A 17,996-nucleotide genomic window follows, 5' to 3' on the forward strand; every position below is an offset into this window, starting at 1 on the left:
CCTAACTCACACCCAGTCCACTCACCCATCACCCGCTGTGCTCACTGACCCCGTGTCCTAACTCACACCCAGTCCACTCACCCATCACCCCCTGTGCTCACTGCCCCGTGTCCTAACTCGCACCCAGTCCACTCACCCATCACTCCATGTGCACCGTGTCCTAACTCACACCCAGTCCACTCACCCATCACCCCCTGTGCCCACTCACCTACATTGGCTCCCGGTTAATGAATGCCACAATTTAAAAAATTCTCATACTTGTTTACAAATCCCTCCCTAAATCTGTAATCTCCTCCAGCCCCACAAACCCCCCCCCCCCCAGAGATGTGTGCGCTCCTCTACTTCTGGCCTCGTGAACATCCCCGGAGCCGGAAATTATAGAACACAAGAATCTGCAGCAAAGTTAGCAGCAGGTTGTGGAGAGAGAGAGAGATTCATACAGCTCAAAACTGAGCCTGCTCAGAATCTCATCCCCCTCCCCCCCCCCCCGTCACCACATCCCCCCCCCCCCCTGTCACCATATCCCCCCTCCCACGTGACCACATCCGCCCCCCCCTGTCACCACATTCCCCCCTCCCCCGTCACCACATCCCCCCGTCCCCCCACCGCATCCCCCCCCGTGACCACATCCCCCCCCCCCACTGTCACCACATTCCCCCCTCCCCTGTCACCCCCTCCCCCCCGTGACCACATCCCCCCTCCCCGTGACCACATCCCCCCTCCCCCGTGACCACATCCCCCCTCCCCCGTGACCACATCCCCCCTCCCCCGTGACCACATCCCCCCTCCCCCGTGACCACATCCCCCCTCCCCCGTGACCACATCCCCCCTCCCCCGTGACCACATCCCCCCTCCCCCGTGACCACATCCCCCCTCCCCCGTGACCACATCCCCCCTCCCCCGTGACCACATCCCCCCTCCCCCGTGACCACATCCCCCCTCCCCCGTGACCACATCCCCCCTCCCCCGTGACCACATCCCCCCTCCCCCGTGACCACATCCCCCCTCCCCCGTGACCACATCCCCCCTCCCCCGTGACCACATCCCCCCTCCCCCGTGACCACATCCCCCCTCCCCCGTGACCACATCCCCCCTCCCCCGTGACCACATCCCCCCTCCCCCGTGACCACATCCCCCCTCCCCCGTGACCACATCCCCCCTCCCCCGTGACCACATCCCCCCTCCCCCGTGACCACATCCCCCCTCCCCCGTGACCACATCCCCCCTCCCCCGTGACCACATCCCCCCTCCCCCGTGACCACATCCCCCCTCCCCCGTGACCACATCCCCCCTCCCCCGTGACCACATCCCCCCTCCCCCGTGACCACATCCCCCCTCCCCCGTGACCACATCCCCCCTCCCCCGTGACCACATCCCCCCTCCCCCGTGACCACATCCCCCCTCCCCCGTGACCACATCCCCCCTCCCCCGTGACCACATCCCCCCTCCCCCGTGACCACATCCCCCCTCCCCCGTGACCACATCCCCCCTCCCCCGTGACCACATCCCCCCTCCCCCGTGACCACATCCCCCCTCCCCCGTGACCACATCCCCCCTCCCCCGTGACCACATCCCCCCTCCCCCGTGACCACATCCCCCCTCCCCCGTGACCACATCCCCCCTCCCCCGTGACCACATCCCCCCTCCCCCGTGACCACATCCCCCCTCCCCCGTGACCACATCCCCCCTCCCCCGTGACCACATCCCCCCTCCCCCGTGACCACATCCCCCCTCCCCCGTGACCACATCCCCCCTCCCCCGTGACCACATCCCCCCTCCCCCGTGACCACATCCCCCCTCCCCCGTGACCACATCCCCCCTCCCCCGTGACCACATCCCCCCTCCCCCGTGACCACATCCCCCCTCCCCCGTGACCACATCCCCCCCTCCCCCGTGACCACATCCCCCCCTCCCCCGTGACCACATCCCCCCTCCCCCGTGACCACATCCCCCCTCCCCCGTGACCACATCCCCCCTCCCCCGTGACCACATCCCCCCTCCCCCGTGACCACATCCCCCCTCCCCCGTGACCACATCCCCCCTCCCCCGTGACCACATCCCCCCTCCCCCGTGACCACATCCCCCCTCCCCCGTGACCACATCCCCCCTCCCCCGTGACCACATCCCCCCTCCCCCGTGACCACATCCCCCCTCCCCCGTGACCACATCCCCCCTCCCCCGTGACCACATCCCCCCTCCCCCGTGACCACATCCCCCCTCCCCCGTGACCACATCCCCCCTCCCCCGTGACCACATCCCCCCTCCCCCGTGACCACATCCCCCCTCCCCCGTGACCACATCCCCCCTCCCCCGTGACCACATCCCCCCTCCCCCGTGACCACATCCCCCCTCCCCCGTGACCACATCCCCCCTCCCCCGTGACCACATCCCCCCTCCCCCGTGACCACATCCCCCCTCCCCCGTCACCACATCCCCCCTCCCCCGTCACCACATCCCCCCTCCCCCGTGACCACATCCCCCCTCCCCCGTGACCACATCCCCCCTCCCCCGTGACCACATCCCCCCTCCCCCGTGACCACATCCCCCCTCCCCCGTGACCACATCCCCCCTCCCCCGTGACCACATCCCCCCTCCCCCGTCGCCACATCCCCCCTCCCCCGTCGCCACATCCCCCCTCCCCCGTCGCCACATCCCCCCTCCCCCGTCGCCACATCCCCCCTCCCCCGTCGCCACATCCCCCCTCCCCCGTCGCCACATCCCCCCTCCCCCGTCGCCACATCCCCCCTCCCCCGTCGCCACATCCCCCCTCCCCCGTCGCCACATCCCCCCTCCCCCGTCGCCACATCCCCCCTCCCCCGTCGCCACATCCCCCCTCCCCCGTCGCCACATCCCCCCTCCCCCGTCGCCACATCCCCCCTCCCCCGTCGCCACATCCCCCCTCCCCCGTCGCCACATCCCCCCTCCCCCGTCGCCACATCCCCCCTCCCCCGTCGCCACATCCCCCCTCCCCCGTCGCCACATCCCCCCTCCCCCGTCGCCACATCCCCCCTCCCCCGTCGCCACATCCCCCCTCCCCCGTCGCCACATCCCCCCTCCCCCGTCGCCACATCCCCCCTCCCCCGTCGCCACATCCCCCCTCCCCCGTCGCCACATCCCCCCTCCCCCGTCGCCACATCCCCCCTCCCCCGTCGCCACATCCCCCCTCCCCCGTCGCCACATCCCCCCTCCCCCGTCGCCACATCCCCCCTCCCCCGTCGCCACATCCCCCCTCCCCCGTCGCCACATCCCCCCTCCCCCGTCGCCACATCCCCCCTCCCCCGTCGCCACATCCCCCCTCCCCCGTCGCCACATCCCCCCTCCCCCGTCGCCACATCCCCCCTCCCCCGTCGCCACATCCCCCCTCCCCCGTCGCCACATCCCCCCTCCCCCGTCGCCACATCCCCCCTCCCCCGTCGCCACATCCCCCCTCCCCCGTCGCCACATCCCCCCTCCCCCGTCGCCACATCCCCCCTCCCCCGTCGCCACATCCCCCCTCCCCCGTCGCCACATCCCCCCTCCCCCGTCGCCACATCCCCCCTCCCCCGTCGCCACATCCCCCCTCCCCCGTCGCCACATCCCCCCTCCCCCGTCGCCACATCCCCCCTCCCCCGTCGCCACATCCCCCCTCCCCCGTCGCCACATCCCCCCTCCCCCGTCGCCACATCCCCCCTCCCCCGTCGCCACATCCCCCCTCCCCCGTCGCCACATCCCCCCTCCCCCGTCGCCACATCCCCCCTCCCCCGTCGCCACATCCCCCCCACCCCCCGTGACCACATCCCCCCCCCCCCACCGCATCCCCCTCCCCCCCCGTGACCACATCCCCCCCCCGTCCCCGTGACCACATCCCATCCCCCCCCCCCCCACCGCATCCCCCTTCCCCCGTGACCACATCCCCCCCCCCCCCACCGCATCCCCCTCCCCCCCCGTGACCACATCCCCCCCCCCCACCGCATCCCCCTTCCCCCGTGACCACATCCCCCCCCCCCCCACCGCATCCCCCTCCCCCCGTGACCACATCCCCCCCCCCCACCGCATCCCCCTCCCCCCGTGACCACATCCCCCCCCCCCCCACCGCACCCACCCCATCCCCGCCGCATCCCCCCTCCCGCGCCACATCCTCCGCCGCATCCCCCCCTCCCCGTGACCACATTCCCCCCCTCCCCCGCCGCATCTCCCCCCCGCCCCCCCCTGTGACCACATTCCCCCCTCCCCCGCCACATTCCCCCCTCCCCCGCCGCATTCCCCCGTGACCACATCCCCCCCTCCCCACCATATCCCCCCCTCCCCCGCCACATCCCCCGCCTCACCCTCTCCCTCCCCCGCCACATCGCTCCCCCGCAACCACATCAACCCCCCACCACACTCCCACCCAACCCCCCCTCTCCTCCACCACATTTCCCCCCCAACCCCTCCACATTCCCCCCAATCCCTGATCCCGAAGGCCCTCTCCCTCACTGAGGTGCAGTTGTACAGGTGCCATCTGCTCTTCTGTGTGTTCAGCCCAAGGTCTATTCTCCCCATCAGTCTACACACTGAATGTCTCGGCAGTGTCAGTCAGTTATTGCACTGTGGGGAAGGCATTCACATCATAGAAGCAGAGAAATTTACAGCACGGAAGGAGGCCATTCGGCCCATCGTATCCGCAGCGGCCGACCAAGAGCTAACTAGCTTAATCCCACTTTCCAGCTCTCGGTCTGTAGCCCTGCAGGTTACGGCACTTCAGGTGTACATCCAGGTACTGTTTAAATGTGGTGAGGGTTTCTGCCTCTACCACCCTATCAGGCCGTGAGTTCCAGACCCCCACCACCCTCTGGGTGAAGAAATTTCCCCTCAAATCCCCTCTAAACCTCCCGCCAATTATTTTAAATCTATACCTCCTGGTTGTTGACCCCTCTGCCAAGCGAAATAGGTCCTTCCTATCCACTCTATCCAGGCCCCTCATTTTATACACCTCAATCAGGTCTCCCCTCAGCCTCGTATGTTCCAAAGAAAAGCAACCCCAGCCTCTCCAATCTCTCCTCATAACTAAAATTCTCCAGACCAGGCAACATCCTGGTAAATCTCCTCTGTATCCTCTCCAGTGCAATCACATCCTTCCTGTAATGTGGTGACCAGAACTGCACGCAGTACTCCAGCTGTGGCCTAACCAGAGTATTATACAGTTCAAGCATAACCCCCCCTGCTCTTGTATTCTATGCCTCGGCTAATAAAGGCAAGTATTCCGTATGCCTTCTTAACCACCTTATCCACCTGGCCTGCTACCTTCAGGGATCTGTGGACCTGCACTCCCAGGTCCCTCTGTTCCTCTACACTTCTCCATGTCCTACCATTTAATGTGTATTCCCTTTCCTTGTTAGTCTTCCCCAAATGCATTACCTCTCACTTCTCCAGGTTAAATTCCATTTGCCACTGTTCTGCCCACCTGACCAGTTGATTGATCAGCCATGATCATATTGAATGGTGGTGCAGGCTCGAAGGGCCGAATGGCCTACTCCTACATCTACTTTCTATGTTTCTATATCTTCGTGCAGTCTGCAGCTTTCTTCTTCATTATCAACCACACAGCTGATTTTAGTATCACTTGTAAACTTCTTAATACCCCTATATTCAAATCTAAATTGTTGATATATACCACAAAAAGCAAGGGACCCAGCACTGAGCCCTGCGGAACCCCACTGGAAACATCCTTCCAGTCACAAAAACATCCATCAACCATTACCCTTTGCTTCCTGCTTCTGAGACAATTCTGAATCCACTTTGCTACTTTGCCCTGGATCCCATGGACTTTTACTTTCGTGACCAGTCTGCCATGTGGGACCTTATCAAAAGCTTTGCTAAAATCCATATACACTGCATCAAACACACTGCCCTCATCGACCCTCCTGGTTACCTCCTCGAAAAATTCAATCAAGTTAGTCAGACACGACCTTCCCTTAACAAATCCGTGCTGACTGTCCCTGATCGATCCATGTCTTTCTAAATGAAGATTTATCCTGTCCCTCAGGATTTTTTTCCAATAATTTTCCTTCTGGATCTCCTCCTTGAATATCTCCCACTGCTCTGACCTTCAAGTAGCTGTTTCCAGTCCACTTTGGCTTAATCACATCTCAGCTTAATAAAATTGGCTTTCCTCCAATTGAGAACTTTTACTGCAGGTCTATCTTTGTTCTTTTCCATAACTCTGTGATACGACTCTGATCCGATCCACTCCCCCCCGACCCCACTTTCTCAGCAGGGACCCCTCTGTAACCCTGGGGGACAGTTATGTGGAGAGGCCACTGCAGCGGAGATTGTTTTCCCTAGAGCAAAAGGTTGAGAGGAGATTTGATGGCGATGTTAAAAATCATGAAGGATTTTGACAGAGTAAACCAGGAGCAACTGTTTCCTGTGGCAGGAGGGTCGGTAACCAGATTGAAGGTATTTGGCAAAAGAACCAGAGGGAGAGGAGGAGAATGTGTTTACGCAGCGAGTTGTTGTGATCGGGATCACGCTGCCTGAAAGGGCGGTGGGGGCAGATTCAATAGTAACTTCCAAACCGGGAATTGGATAAATATTTCAAGGTGAAAAATGTGCCGGGCTGTAGGGAAAGAGCGGGGGGAGTGGGACTGATTGGATTGCTCTGTCACAGAGCAGCCACAGGCTCGATGGCCTTCTCCTGTGTGAAGAGTTACTTCCTTGTTTACACCATGTGGCAGAATCTGAACTCTCAACATTCCAACTGGGCCTGGCAGCCCTGTGATTGGCTGTGGCTTCTGGGCCCTGTGATTGGCTGTGGCCTCTCTGGGCCCTGTGATTGGCAGGACTCCTATTTCTGGTGTGACTGTTTACGTGGAGGGAGTGATCGACCTCTGCTAAAAGTTCCTGAGGAATGAGCTAGACAGAAAGCCAGAGTGCGTGCAGCCCAGGCTGGGAGCTGAAGTGTGCACAAGGCCCGTGTGTGCAGTAAGGGCTCCTCTCGACATGTACTGTGCAGCCAGGAGTGCTTGGCCCCTGGCAGTGCGTGCTGTGCAGTGTGATTCACGGCGCAGTGCCCTACCCCAGCCTCGCTCCCTGCTCTGTACCAGCTGTCTGTGTGGGCGGGCGGCACACTACAGGAGACACTGGGCACCGTGCCTCTCGTGCTGGGTGCAACGAGCTGCGGCCAGTGGGCACTTCCTGCATGGGGCACTTGTAGATGTTGAAAAGGCGGCATTTCTGAGAAAATCATTCTTCACAACGTCTTCCCTGGTACGTGGAGTATGAGCGAGGGTCTGTGCCCCCCCCCCCGGTATGTGGATCGAGAGTCTGTACCCCCCCCCCCCCGGGTGTGTGGGGTCTGTACCCCCCCAGTGTGTGGATCGAGGGTCTGTACCTCGGTGTGTGGATCGAGGGTCTGTACCCCGTTGTGTGGGGTCTGTACCCCCCAGTGTGTGGATCGAGGGTCTGTACCTCGGTGTGTGGATCGAGGGTCTGTACCTCGGTGTGTGGATCGAGGGTCTGTACCCCGTTGTGTGGGGTCTGTACCTCGGTGTGTGGATCGAGGGTCTGTACCCCGTTGTGTGGGGTCTGTACCTCGGTGTGTGGATCGAGGGTCTGTACCCCGGTGTGTGGGGTCTGTACCTCGGTGTGTGGATCGAGGGTCTGTACCCCGTTGTGTGGGGTCTGTACCTCGGTGTGTGGATCGAGGGTCTGTACCCCGGTGTGTGGATCGAGAGTCTGTACCCCGGTGTGTGGGGTCTGTACCCCGGTGTGTGGGGTCTGTACCCCGGTGTGTGGATCGAGGGTCTGTACCCCGGTGTGTGGGGTCTGTACCCCGGTGTGTGGATCGAGAGTCTGTACCCCGGTGTGTGGGGTCTGTACCCCCCCCAGTGTGTGGATCGAGGGTCTGTACCCCCCTAGTGTGTGGATCGAGGGTCTGTACCCCGGTGTGTGGGGTCTGTACCCCCCCAGTGTGTGGATCGAGAGTGTGTACCCCGGTGTGTGGGGTCTGTACCCCCCCCCCCAGTGTGTGTGGATCGAGGGTCTGTACCCCGGTGTGTGGGGTCTGTACCCCGGTGTGTGGATCGAGGGTCTGTACCCCAGTGTGTGGGGTCTGTACCCCGGTGTGTGGATCGAGGGTCTGTACCCTGGTGTGTGGATCGAGGGTCTGTACCCCAGTGTGTGGGGTCTGTACCCCCCAGTGTGTGGATCGAGGGTCTGTACCCCAGTGTGTGGATCGAGGGTCTGTACCCCAGTGTGTGGATCGAGGGTCTGTACCCCGGTGTGTGGATCGAGGGTCTGTACCCCGGTGTGTGGGGTCTGTACCCCCCAGTGTGTGGATCGAGGGTCTGTACCCCCCCAGTGTGTGGATCGAGGGTCTGTACCCCGGTGTGTCGGGTCTGTACCCCCCAGTGTGTGGATCGAGGGTCTGTACCCCCCCCCCAGTGTGTGGATCGAGGGTCTGTAGCCCGGTGTGTGGATCGAGGGTCTGTACCCCGGTGTGTGGATCGAGGGTCTGTACCCCGGTGTGTGGATTGAGGGTCTGTACCCCAGTGTGTGGGGTCTGTACCCCCACAGTGTGTGTGGATCGAGGGTCTGTACCCCAGTGTGTGGGGTCTGTACCCCCCAGTGTGTGTGGATCGAGGGTCTGTACCCCCCCAGTGTGTGTGGATCGAGGGTCTGTACCCCGGTGTGTGGGGTCTGTACCCCCCCCCCCCCCCCCCCAGTGTGTGGATCGAGGGTCTGTACCCCGGTGTGTGGGGTCTGTACCCCCCAGTGTGTGGATCGAGAGTCTGTACCCCGGTGTGTGGGGTCTGTACCCCCCCCCAGTGTGTGGATCGAGGGTCTGTACCCCAGTGTGTGGGGTCTGTACCCCCCAGTGTGTGGATCGAGGGTCTGTACCCCCCCGGTGTGTGGATCGAGGGTCTGTACCCCGGTGTGTGGGGTCTGTACCCCCCCGGTGTGTGGATCGAGGGTCTGTACCCCCCCGGTGTGTGGATCGAGGGTCTGTACCCCGGTGTGTGGGGTCTGTACCCCGGTGTGTGGATCGAGGGTCTGTACCCCGGTGTGTGGATCGAGGGTCTGCACCCCCTCGGTGTGTGGATCGAGGGTCTGTACCCCGGTGTGTGGATCGAGGGTCTGTACCCCCCCGGTGTGTGGATCGAGGGTCTGTACCCCAGTGTGTGGATCGAGGGTCTGTACCCCGGTGTGTGGGGTCTGTACCCCCCCCCCCAGTGTGTGGATCGAGGGTCTGTACCCCCCTAGTGTGTGGATCGAGGGTCTGTACCCCGGTGTGTGGGGTCTGTACTCCCCCCCCCCCCCCCAGTGTGTGTGGATCGAGGGTCTGTACCCCGGTGTGTGGGGTCTGTACCCCGGTGTGTGGATCGAGGGTCTGTACCCCAGTGTGTGGGGTCTGTACCCCGGTGTGTGGATCGAGGGTCTGTACCCTGGTGTGTGGATCGAGGGTCTGTACCCCGGTGTGTGGGGTCTGTACCCCCCAGTGTGTGGATCGAGGGTCTGTACCCCAGTGTGTGGATCGAGGGTCTGTACCCCAGTGTGTGGATCGAGGGTCTGTACCCCGGTGTGTGGGGTCTGTACCCCCCAGTGTGTGGATCGAGAGTCTGTACCCCGGTGTGTGGGGTCTGTACCCCCCCCCAGTGTGTGGATCGAGGGTCTGTACCCCAGTGTGTGGGGTCTGTACCCCCCAGTGTGTGGATCGAGGGTCTGTACCCCCCCCGGTGTGTGGATCGAGGGTCTGTACCCCGGTGTGTGGGGTCTGTACCCCCCCGGTGTGTGGATCGAGGGTCTGTACCCCCCCGGTGTGTGGATCGAGGGTCTGTACCCCGGTGTGTGGGGTCTGTACCCCGGTGTGTGGATCGAGGGTCTGTACCCCGGTGTGTGGATCGAGGGTCTGCACCCCCCCGGTGTGTGGATCGAGGGTCTGTACCCCGGTGTGTGGATCGAGGGTCTGTACCCCCCCGGTGTGTGGATCGAGGGTCTGTACCCCAGTGTGTGGATCGAGGGTCTGTACCCCGGTGTGTGGGGTCTGTACCCCCCCCAGTGTGTGGATCGAGGGTCTGTACCCCCCTAGTGTGTGGATCGAGGGTCTGTACCCCGGTGTGTGGGGTCTGTACCCCCCCAGTGTGTGGATCGAGAGTGTGTACCCCGGTGTGTGGGGTCTGTACCCCCCCCCCCCAGTGTGTGTGGATCGAGGGTCTGTACCCCGGTGTGTGGGGTCTGTACCCCGGTGTGTGGATCGAGGGTCTGTACCCCAGTGTGTGGGGTCTGTACCCCGGTGTGTGGATCGAGGGTCTGTACCCTGGTGTGTGGATCGAGGGTCTGTACCCCAGTGTGTGGGGTCTGTACCCCCCAGTGTGTGGATCGAGGGTCTGTACCCCAGTGTGTGGATCGAGGGTCTGTACCCCAGTGTGTGGATCGAGGGTCTGTACCCCGGTGTGTGGATCGAGGGTCTGTACCCCGGTGTGTGGGGTCTGTACCCCCCAGTGTGTGGATCGAGGGTCTGTACCCCCCCAGTGTGTGGATCGAGGGTCTGTACCCCGGTGTGTCGGGTCTGTACCCCCCAGTGTGTGGATCGAGGGTCTGTACCCCCCCCCCAGTGTATGGATCGAGGGTCTGTACCCCGGTGTGTGGATCGAGGGTCTGTACCCCGGTGTGTGGATCGAGGGTCTGTACCCCGGTGTGTGGATTGAGGGTCTGTACCCCAGTGTGTGGGGTCTGTACCCCCACAGTGTGTGTGGATCGAGGGTCTGTACCCCAGTGTGTGGGGTCTGTACCCCCCAGTGTGTGTGGATCGAGGGTCTGTACCCCCCCAGTGTGTGTGGATCGAGGGTCTGTACCCCGGTGTGTGGGGTCTGTACCCCCCCCCCCCCAGTGTGTGGATCGAGGGTCTGTACCCCGGTGTGTGGGGTCTGTACCCCCCAGTGTGTGGATCGAGAGTCTGTACCCCGGTGTGTGGGGTCTGTACCCCCCCCCAGTGTGTGGATCGAGGGTCTGTACCCCAGTGTGTGGGGTCTGTACCCCCCAGTGTGTGGATCGAGGGTCTGTACCCCCCCGGTGTGTGGATCGAGGGTCTGTACCCCGGTGTGTGGGGTCTGTACCCCCCCGGTGTGTGGATCGAGGGTCTGTACCCCCCCGGTGTGTGGATCGAGGGTCTGTACCCCGGTGTGTGGGGTCTGTACCCCGGTGTGTGGATCGAGGGTCTGTACCCCGGTGTGTGGATCGAGGGTCTGCACCCCCCCGGTGTGTGGATCGAGGGTCTGTACCCCGGTGTGTGGATCGAGGGTCTGTACCCCCCCGGTGTGTGGATCGAGGGTCTGTACCCCAGTGTGTGGATCGAGGGTCTGTACCCCGGTGTGTGGGGTCTGTACCCCCCCCCCCCAGTGTGTGGATCGAGGGTCTGTACCCCCCTAGTGTGTGGATCGAGGGTCTGTACCCCGGTGTGTGGGGTCTGTACCCCCCAGTGTGTGGATCGAGAGTGTGTACCCCGGTGTGTGGGGTCTGTACCCCCCCCCCCCCCCAGTGTGTGTGGATCGAGGGTCTGTACCCCGGTGTGTGGGGTCTGTACCCCGGTGTGTGGATCGAGGGTCTGTACCCCAGTGTGTGGGGTCTGTACCCCGGTGTGTGGATCGAGGGTCTGTACCCTGGTGTGTGGATCGAGGGTCTGTACCCCGGTGTGTGGGGTCTGTACCCCCCAGTGTGTGGATCGAGGGTCTGTACCCCAGTGTGTGGATCGAGGGTCTGTACCCCAGTGTGTGGATCGAGGGTCTGTACCCCGGTGTGTGGGGTCTGTACCCCCCAGTGTGTGGATCGAGAGTCTGTACCCCGGTGTGTGGGGTCTGTACCCCCCCCCAGTGTGTGGATCGAGGGTCTGTACCCCAGTGTGTGGGGTCTGTACCCCCCAGTGTGTGGATCGAGGGTCTGTACCCCCCCCGGTGTGTGGATCGAGGGTCTGTACCCCGGTGTGTGGGGTCTGTACCCCCCCGGTGTGTGGATCGAGGGTCTGTACCCCCCCGGTGTGTGGATCGAGGGTCTGTACCCCGGTGTGTGGGGTCTGTACCCCGGTGTGTGGATCGAGGGTCTGTACCCCGGTGTGTGGATCGAGGGTCTGCACCCCCCCGGTGTGTGGATCGAGGGTCTGTACCCCGGTGTGTGGATCGAGGGTCTGTACCCCCCCGGTGTGTGGATCGAGGGTCTGTACCCCAGTGTGTGGATCGAGGGTCTGTACCCCGGTGTGTGGGGTCTGTACCCCCCCCAGTGTGTGGATCGAGGGTCTGTACCCCCCTAGTGTGTGGATCGAGGGTCTGTACCCCGGTGTGTGGGGTCTGTACCCCCCCAGTGTGTGGATCGAGAGTGTGTACCCCGGTGTGTGGGGTCTGTACCCCCCCCCCCCCCCCCAGTGTGTGTGGATCGAGGGTCTGTACCCCGGTGTGTGGGGTCTGTACCCCGGTGTGTGGATCGAGGGTCTGTACCCCAGTGTGTGGGGTCTGTACCCCGGTGTGTGGATCGAGGGTCTGTACCCTGGTGTGTGGATCGAGGGTCTGTACCCCGGTGTGTGGGGTCTGTACCCCCCAGTGTGTGGATCGAGGGTCTGTACCCCAGTGTGTGGATCGAGGGTCTGTACCCCAGTGTGTGGATCGAGGGTCTGTACCCCGGTGTGTGGATCGAGGGTCTGTACCCCGGTGTGTGGGGTCTGTACCCCCCAGTGTGTGGATCGAGGGTCTGTACCCCCCCAGTGTGTGGATCGAGGGTCTGTACCCCCCCAGTGTGTGGATCGAGTGTCTGTACCCCGGTGTGTGGGGTCTGTACCCCCCAGTGTGTGGATCGAGGGTCTGTACCCCCCCCAGTGTGTGGATCGAGGGTCTGTACCCCCCCCCAGTGTGTGGATCGAGGGTCTGTACCCCGGTGTGTGGATCGAGGGTCTGTACCCCGGTGTGTGGATTGAGGGTCTGTACCCCAGTGTGTGGGGTCTGTACCCCCACAGTGTGTGTGGATCGAGGGTCTGTACCCCGGTGTGTGGATCGAGGGTCTGTACCCCAGTGTGTGGGGTCTGTACCCCCCAGTGTGTGTGGATCGAGGGTCTGTATCCCCCAGTGTGTGTGGATCGAGGGTCTGTACCCCGGTGTGTGGGGTCTGTACCCCCCCCCCCCCAGTGTGTGGATCGAGGGTCTGTACCCCGGTGTGTGGGGTCTGTACCCCCCAGTGTGTGGATCGAGAGTCTGTACCCCGGTGTGTGGGGTCTGTACCCCCCCCCCCCAGTGTGTGGATCGAGGGTCTGTACCCCGGTGTGTGGGGTCTGTACCCCCCAGTGTGTGGATCGAGGGTCTGTACCCCCCCGGTGTGTGGATCGAGGGTCTGTACCCCGGTGTGTGGGGTCTGTACCCCCCCGGTGTGTGGATCGAGGGTCTGTACCCCCCCGGTGTGTGGATCGAGGGTCTGTACCCCGGTGTGTGGGGTCTGTACCCCGGTGTGTGGATCGAGGGTCTGTACCCCGGTGTGTGGATCGAGGGTCTGCACCCCCCCGGTGTGTGGATCGAGGGTCTGTACCCCGGTGTGTGGATCGAGGGTCTGTACCCCCCCGGTGTGTGGATCGAGGGTCTGTACCCCGGTGTGTGGGGTCTGTACCCCCCCAGTGTGTGGATCGAGGGTCTGTACCCCGGTGTGTGGGGTCTGTACCCCGGTGTGTGGATCGAGGGTCTGTACCCCAGTGTGTGGGGTCTGTACCCCGGTGGGTGGATCGAGGGTCTGTACCCCCCCGGTGTGTGGATCGAGGGTCTGTACCCCAGTGTGTGGGGTCTGTACCCCGGTGTGTGGATCGAGGGTCTATACCCCCCCGGTGTGTGGATCGAGGGTCTGTACCCCGGTGTGTGGATCGAGGGTCTGTACCCCGGTGTGTGGGGTCTGTACCCCGGTGTGTGGATCGAGGGTCTGTACCCCCCAGTGTGTGGATCGAGAGTCTGTACCCCGGTGTGTGGGGTCTGTACCCCGGTGTGTGGATCGAGGGTCTGTACCCCGGTGTGTGGGGTCTGTACCCCAGTATGTGGATCGAGGGTCTGTACCCCGGTGTGTGGGGTCTGTACCCCAGTATGTGGATAGAGGGTCTGTACCCCAGTGTGTGGGGTCTGTACCCCAGTGTGTGGATCGAGGGTCTGTACCCCGGTGTGTGGATCGAGGGTCTGTACCCCGGTGTGTGGATCGAGGGTCTGTACCCCGGTGTGTGGATCGAGGGTCTGTACCCCAGTGCGTGGATCGCGGGTCTGTACCCCCCCGGTGTGTGGATCGCGGGTCTGTACCCCCCCGGTATGTGGATCGTGGGTCTGTACCCCGGTGTGTGGATCGCGGGTCTGTACCCCGGTGTGTGGGGTCCGTTCCCCCCCACCCCTGTTTGTGGATCGAGGGTCTGTACCCCGGTATGTGGATCGCGGGTCTGTACCCCAGTTTGTGGATCGCGGGTCTGTACCCCAGTGTGTAGGGTCCGTTCCCCCCCACCCCTGTTTGTGGATCGAGGGTCTGTACCCCGGTGTGTGGATCGAGGGTCTGTACCCTGGTGTGTGGGGTCTGTACCCCCCCGGTGTGTGGGGTCTGTACCCCAGTGTGTGGATCGCGGGTCTGTACCCCAGTGTGTAGGGTCCGTTCCCCCCCAGCCCTGTTTGTGGATCGAGGGTCTGTACCCCGGTGTGTGGATCGAGGGTCTGTACCCCGGTGTGTGGGGTCTGTACCCCGGTGTGTGGATCGAGGGTCTGTACCCCGGTGTGTGGGGTCTGTACCCCGGTGTGTGGATCGAGGGTCTGTACCCCGGTGTGTGGGGTCTGTACCCCGGTGTGTGGATCGAGGGTCTGTACCCCGGTGTGTGGATCGAGGGTCTGTACCCCGGTGTGTGGATCGAGGGTCTGTACCCCCCCAACCCCGGTGTGTGGATCGAGGGTCCGTGCCCCCCCCCAGCTCCGGTGTGCGAGGTCCAAGCCCGCCCCCCGCTGTGTAGGGAGCGATGGACCGTGCCCCCACCCCTGCGAGGTACGCAGTGTGACTGGGGTGAGTGGGGGAAGGGGGGTGGAGGGGGGAGTGAGGAGTGTGCAGAGTTGAGGGGGGGGGGCGGTGCAGAGTTGTGCAGGGGAGGGGGGAGTGTGCAGAGTGACTGGGGGGGGGGGGAGACTGTGCAGAGTGACTGGGGGGGGGGGGGGTGGCGGTGCAGAGTGACGGTGGGGGATCAGTGATGTGGGGAGTGAGACAGTCAGTGATGATGTGGGGAGTGAGACAGTCAGTGATGATGTGGGGAGTGAGACAGTCAGTGATGTGGGGAGTGAGACAGTCAGTGATGTGGGGAGTGAGACAGTCAGTGATGATGTGGGGAGTGAGACAGTCAGTGATGATGTGGGGAGTGAGACAGTCAGTGATGATGTGGGGAGTGAGACAGTCAGTGATGTGGGGAGTGAGACAGTCAGTGATGATGTGGGGAGTGAGACAGTCAGTGATGATGTGGGGAGTGAGACAGTCAGTGATGTGGGGAGTGAGACAGTCAGTGATGATGTGGGGAGTGAGACAGTCAGTGATGATGTGGGGAGTGAGACAGTCAGTGATGTGGGGAGTGAGACAGTCAGTGATGTGGGGAGTGAGACAGTCAGTGATGTGGGGAGTGAGACAGTCAGTGATGTGGGGAGTGAGACAGTCAGTGATGTGGGGAGTGAGACAGTCAGTGATGATGTGGGGAGTGAGACAGTCAGTGATGTGGGGAGTGAGACAGTCAGTGATGTGGGGAGTGAGACAGTCAGTGATGTGGGGAGTGAGACAGTCAGTGATGTGGGGAGTGAGACAGTCAGTGATGTGGGGAGTGAGACAGTCAGTGATGTGGGGAGTGAGACAGTCAGTGATGTGGGGAGTGAGACAGTCAGTGATGTGGGGAGTGAGACAGTCAGTGATGTGGGGAGTGAGACAGTCGGTGATGATGTGGGGAGTGAGACAGTCAGTGATGTGGGGAGTGAGACAGTCAGTGATGTGGGGAGTGAGACAGTCAGTGATGTGGGGAGTGAGACAGTCAGTGATGTGGGGAGTGAGACAGTCAGTGATGTGGGGAGTGAGACAGTCAGTGATGATGTGGGGAGTGAGACAGTCAGTGATGATGTGGGGAGTGAGACAGTCAGTGATGTGGGGAGTGAGACAGTCAGTGATGTGGGGAGTGAGACAGTCAGTGATGTGGGGAGTGAGACAGTCAGTGATGTGGGGAGTGAGACGGTCAGTGATGATGTGGGGAGTGAGACAGTCAGTGATGTGGGGAGTGAGACAGTCAGTGATGTGGGGAGTGAGACAGTCAGTGATGTGGGGAGTGAGACAGTCAGTGATGTGGGGAGTGAGACAGTCAGTGATGTGGGGAGTGAGACGGTCAGTGATGATGTGGGGAGTGAGACAGTCAGTGATGTGGGGAGTGAGACAGTCAGTGATGTGGGGAGTGAGACAGTCAGTGATGTGGGTAGTGAGACGGTCAGTGATGATGTGATGTGTCTGTTTTCCAGGACTCTATGAGTGAGACGCTGAAAACATGCTACGTTTATCTGAACCAGACAAGCCGCAGCTTTGCTGCCGTCATTCAGGCGCTGGATGGTGACCTCCGGTAAGGGGTGTGCGGGGCTGGTGGGGGATGAGGGTGAGGTTGCTATGGGTTTGGGGGGGGGGGGGAGGGGCCGGAGGATTGGATGGGTGGGGAGGGGCGGGTAGGGTGAGTGGGGGCAGTCAGTTTACCAGCCTGTGCTCTGCACTCATACTGTGCTTTCCCTGCAGGCGGGCCGTGTGCATCTTTTACCTGGTGTTGCGGGCCCTGGACACAGTAGAAGATGACATGTCCATTCCGCTGGAGGAGAAGATCCCCATGTTGCAGAACTTCCACACTTACCTGTACCAGCCCGAGTGGAGGTACAGCCAGAGTCAGGAGAAGGATCGACAGGTGCTGCAGGATTTTCCATCGGTACGTCTCCCAGTCTCAACGTGGTGCAGACTGCACATCGCTTCCACTGCCCTTATCCCGGCTTACACTTTGAAGCTCCAAAATATTATTCCCACAACATCTATTTTCTCCTGAAGAATGTGGGGTACAGTCCCACACACACAGGCTCTCACTGGGGTACAGTCCCACACACACTGACTCTCACTGGGGTACAGTCCCACACACACTGACTCTCACTGGGGTACAGTCCCACACACACTGACTCTCACTGGGGTACAGTCCCACACACACAGGCTCTCACTGGGGTACAGTCCCACACACACTGACTCTCACTGGGGTACAGTCCCACACACACTGACTCTCACTGGGGTACGGGTCCCACACACCCACTGACTTTCACTGGGGTACGGGTCCCACACACCCACTGACTTTCACTGGGGTACGGGTCCCACACATACTGACTCTCACTGGGGTACAGGTCCCACACATACTGACTCTCACTGGGGGACCGGTCCCACATACACTGACTCTCACTGGGGTACAGTCCCACACACACTGACTCTCACTGGGGTACAGTCCCACACACACTGACTCTCACTGGGGTACGGGTCCCTCACACACTGACCCTCACTGGGGTACAGGTCCCACACACACTGACTCTCACTGGGGTACAGGTCCCACACACACTGACCCTCACTGGGGGACCGGTCCCACATACACTGACTCTCACTGGGGTACAGTCCCACACACACTGACTCTCACTGGGGGACAGGTCCCACATACACTGACTCTCACTGGGGTACAGTCCCACACACACTGACTCTCACTGGGGTATAGTCGCAGACACTGACTCTCACTGGGGTACGGGTCCCACTCTCACTGACTCTCACTGGGGGACCGGTCCCACATACACTGACTCTCACTGGGGTACAGTCCCACACACACTGACTCTCACTGGGGGACAGGTCCCACATACACTGACTCTCACTGGGGTACAGTCCCACATACACTGACTCTCACTGGGGTACAGTCCCACACACACTGACTCTCACTGGGGTACAGTCCCACACACACTGACTCTCACTGG

At 62.5% G+C, this 17,996-nt stretch overlaps 1 protein-coding gene across 3 annotated transcripts in view; it reads left to right on the forward strand.

The window, feature by feature from the left end:
• Nucleotides 1–17,996, forward strand: part of fdft1 (farnesyl-diphosphate farnesyltransferase 1) — a 60,364-nt gene that overhangs the window by 32,912 nt on the left and 9,456 nt on the right. The window contains exons 1-3 of one of the 3 annotated variants that reach the window (XM_070870988.1): nucleotides 6,814–7,227; nucleotides 16,482–16,579; nucleotides 16,747–16,930. In XM_070870988.1, coding sequence (XP_070727089.1) covers nucleotides 6,961–7,227; nucleotides 16,482–16,579; nucleotides 16,747–16,930 — 549 coding nt within the window. In that variant the 5' untranslated portion in view covers nucleotides 6,814–6,960. Of the gene's footprint in view, nucleotides 1–6,813; nucleotides 7,228–16,481; nucleotides 16,580–16,746; nucleotides 16,931–17,996 lie in introns of those variants that run through there. The other 2 variants (XM_070870987.1, XM_070870989.1) reach the window with 2 other exon arrangements.

Source organism: Pristiophorus japonicus, unplaced genomic scaffold (assembly GCF_044704955.1).
Source record: "Pristiophorus japonicus isolate sPriJap1 unplaced genomic scaffold, sPriJap1.hap1 HAP1_SCAFFOLD_204, whole genome shotgun sequence".
Taxonomy (NCBI): domain Eukaryota; kingdom Metazoa; phylum Chordata; class Chondrichthyes; family Pristiophoridae; genus Pristiophorus; species Pristiophorus japonicus.